Genomic DNA, 3,220 nt, shown 5'->3' on the forward strand with positions numbered 1-3,220 from the left:
AGACTTTCTGAGACTGTATTCCAACTGTCCTGTGGTTTTATGACCATGTAAATTTGTGTGTCATCAGCATAGCAATGATAGCGAAGGCTATGGCGACGACAAATCTCTCCAATCGGTTTGGAGTACATACAATATTTTCGTGGTCCTAACACCGACCCTTGAGGAACCCCGAAATCTAGTACTTTGTCATGTGAGGTGGCAGATCCGATGCCAACACACTGTCGTCGTTCACTCAGGTATGACTGTATCCAGCATAGTGCGGTATCAGTCACTCCATAAGAGTATTCCAGACGTTTATAAAGTATGCCATGGTCGATGACGTCATAGTCCTTATGTAGTTAACGTAACCGTGTTCAGCAAGGTAAAGGAACAGGACATTTCAATGAAACGTATCACTTCAGTTAGGTTGAAATGCTTTCCATGTTACTCAATAAGATACTGTTCTTTTCTTCCTTTAAGTTACATTTCACTTGTGATAACTGGTAGTGCTACCGTGTTGTTTTGTATTATGATAGTATTACTCTATTATGGATGTGAATGTTGCATATGACCTTGTAACATTTTATGTTTCAGATCTGCCTTCCATTATAACCTTTTCACCATGAATCTGGAGATGTTCAATCAAATTGCTTCGATTACAGACCACCTGTACCTAAGCAGTGCAGCGGCGGTCAAGCCGGACAGAATCCGGACTGTGGGTATCACTCACATCATAAACTGTACGTTGGAGATCCCCAACCTCAACCTGCCTACCATTGAATCCATCCAGATACACGTTGAGGACGCGCCACACGCGCGGCTCTGTGTTTACTTCGACAGGTGCGCTGACAAAATTCATCAAGTCCATAAACGTGGCGGAAGGACATTAGTGCACTGTGTAGCAGGCGTGAGTCGGTCGGCTAGTCTGTGTATTGCTTACCTTATGAAATATCACAGGTTGAATTTGTCGGAGGCTTACTATCACGTGAAGAAACGGCGCCCTGTGATTCGTCCGAATGCAGGATTCTGGAAACAGTTGGTTGACTTTGAACAAAAGCTGTTCGGACGAAACTCTGTCAAAATGATACAGTCTGGCATCGGGCTGATCCCGGACGTGTACAAGGATGAGACGAGGAACATGGTTTGGTTTCCTTCCTCTCATTCCCATTCTCGTCGCCCTCGTTACACTTACTGACCAAACGAACTTTTTTAGATTTTGTTTTATTTTTGTTGTGTTATATTAAGTTATATGTCTTATCTAGTTATAGAATCGAAAATCGAAAAAGAACAACAGGAACTCATTCCTGACAGCCTGCTGAATTGGTTTACGTACAATGGAAGCAGTGCTTATATCATTTTAATTTTCTTTAACATCGATGATTTTCAACGTCTAACACTTAAAAAAAATTGAATACCGATTTACTCTTAGGATAGATTGCCAAATTATATGACCAGTATTTAACTATATACTATGTTACAAAACTAAATTTAGAATGATATCTGAGTTGATTTCAAATGCTTTTATTTTGAAATATACAAATTATTTTGAAGTTTGGTCATAATAACTTTTTCGAAATTGCGTTATTGATCACTCTCGCTCAGTAAAACAATAAAAAAAAATAGGGCATCGTATTATAGTTTTGAAAAAAAAAAATGAAAAAAAATCGAGTTGATGTTACCGTTCAGATTTTGCGATTGATTTGTTATGATGTTTTATTTTCTAATGAACTCCAAATGAATATTTTAACAAGTTCATATTTTTTATACTAAAATCTCTATTATGTTACACATGGTTGGTTTTCATCCTAGTTCTATCACATTAGCCGTTTGTTACTGTTATTTTATATCTGTATATATATGTGCGTATTTAGTAAACGTGCCAGGAATATTTGTCCGGTTAATCGTTTACTTCTAGGTATGCCAGGTGACGTGTAGGGTATGATGTCACGCGCAATGCATTGTGTCGTCTTCAATAAATAGAAATCGAGGCATAGGCCATCTCCATTTACAGTTAATGACCTTTGAAGTTCAAAGGTCAAGGTCATATTGAAAGCTCCTTGCATCAATCATTGGTGGTTGATGTCTGCAACATTCTGCTATTTTTTTAAAACTATTTCGATCGCTTAAAGGTGTATGCTATCTTACACTTTAAAACCTTAATGTGTGCTATTTATCTCCCTTTATTGTATTGTGGTACGCATTTCTAAAGGGTCGTTATCAAATATCAACATTTATAAAAGATAGCTTTCACTTTTCCAATTAAGCAGGTACGTTTTTCCTAGAAACGTTCTCAAAAAATACCATTTGGTCGGTACTATACAGATTCGTGTTATCCTTCTGTTGCTGGTTAGCTTGTCAAGTGGTATGTGAAGGTAATAAGGGTCTGCTAATGGTAAATGAGCTTGCAAATGTATATAGATACCAATATTCTTTTTAATATACTCTTTTCGGTTAATCTTGCGTTTAGAAACAAAAATCAAAAGGTAATATTCAGAGAGAGTTATACAGATGTTGCCAATGGATCTCCCAAGCTGAATAACAAAAACAACGAGTAAGATTAAAGATAACCTGCCGTATGCTTACTTCAAAACATGTCCATTCAAGGATTTACGTTTGGTAGGTTTCCTTCGATTCTAACCAAAATATGTTTTAATTGTCTTGATTACCGCAAACAATGATCCAGTGTTTGTACTTTCAGGAACCCCCAAAGAAGGAACCGTGTATAAAGAAACACATACCATTAACAAAAAAGGGGAAACGCAAATAGTACGTAGCTATTCCTCCACTCTCGCTATGTACACCGTCATATGGGCAACCAGCTCCGAAACAGTGGCGAATAAAAGTCTTTTCAATTGTTTATACGAAACAGTGGCAATACAGCTATGGTTTTATCTTGTCACGTGACATCTGTAGCCACATCTTTCTTCCAAAGTGTAACGAAATTGTTACCTTGTTCATAAAACAAAACTGAAAAAAGAAGTTTTCGAAGAAAAGATAGATTCCACCTTGAGCTGACATTCGCCACTGTACGGGTTGTGACATTTTCCTTTGCTTGTGCATTTTACTGTACTTGTAGTCATTGGTTTATCAGGTCTTTGGCAACAATAAGGTGTATCTATAGTAAGGATTGGGTTAATTGCTATCTAAGTTTGATGTTTACCTGGCTAGCTTCTGCTTTCTGATAAACCTGCTGACACCTCGCTCCAGACCTTGGTAGCAATAATCACAAGTCAACCTCGTG

At 37.6% G+C, this 3,220-nt stretch overlaps 1 protein-coding gene across 4 annotated transcripts in view; it reads left to right on the forward strand.

Annotated features, from left to right (window-relative positions):
* Nucleotides 1-2,743, forward strand: part of LOC110456402 (dual specificity protein phosphatase 14-like) — an 87,486-nt gene extending 84,743 nt beyond the window's left edge. For all 4 annotated transcript variants that reach the window (XM_021507125.1, XM_021507127.1, XM_021507124.1 and 1 more), the window contains exon 2: nucleotides 574-2,743. In XM_021507125.1, coding sequence (XP_021362800.1) covers nucleotides 602-1,174 — 573 coding nt within the window. In that variant the 5' untranslated portion in view covers nucleotides 574-601 and the 3' untranslated portion in view covers nucleotides 1,175-2,743. The remainder of the gene's footprint in view (nucleotides 1-573) is intronic.
* Nucleotides 2,744-3,220: the final 477 nt, after the last annotated feature.

Source organism: Mizuhopecten yessoensis, unplaced genomic scaffold (assembly GCF_002113885.1).
Source record: "Mizuhopecten yessoensis strain PY_sf001 unplaced genomic scaffold, ASM211388v2 scaffold8745, whole genome shotgun sequence".
Classification (NCBI taxonomy): Eukaryota; Metazoa; Mollusca; class Bivalvia; order Pectinida; family Pectinidae; genus Mizuhopecten; species Mizuhopecten yessoensis.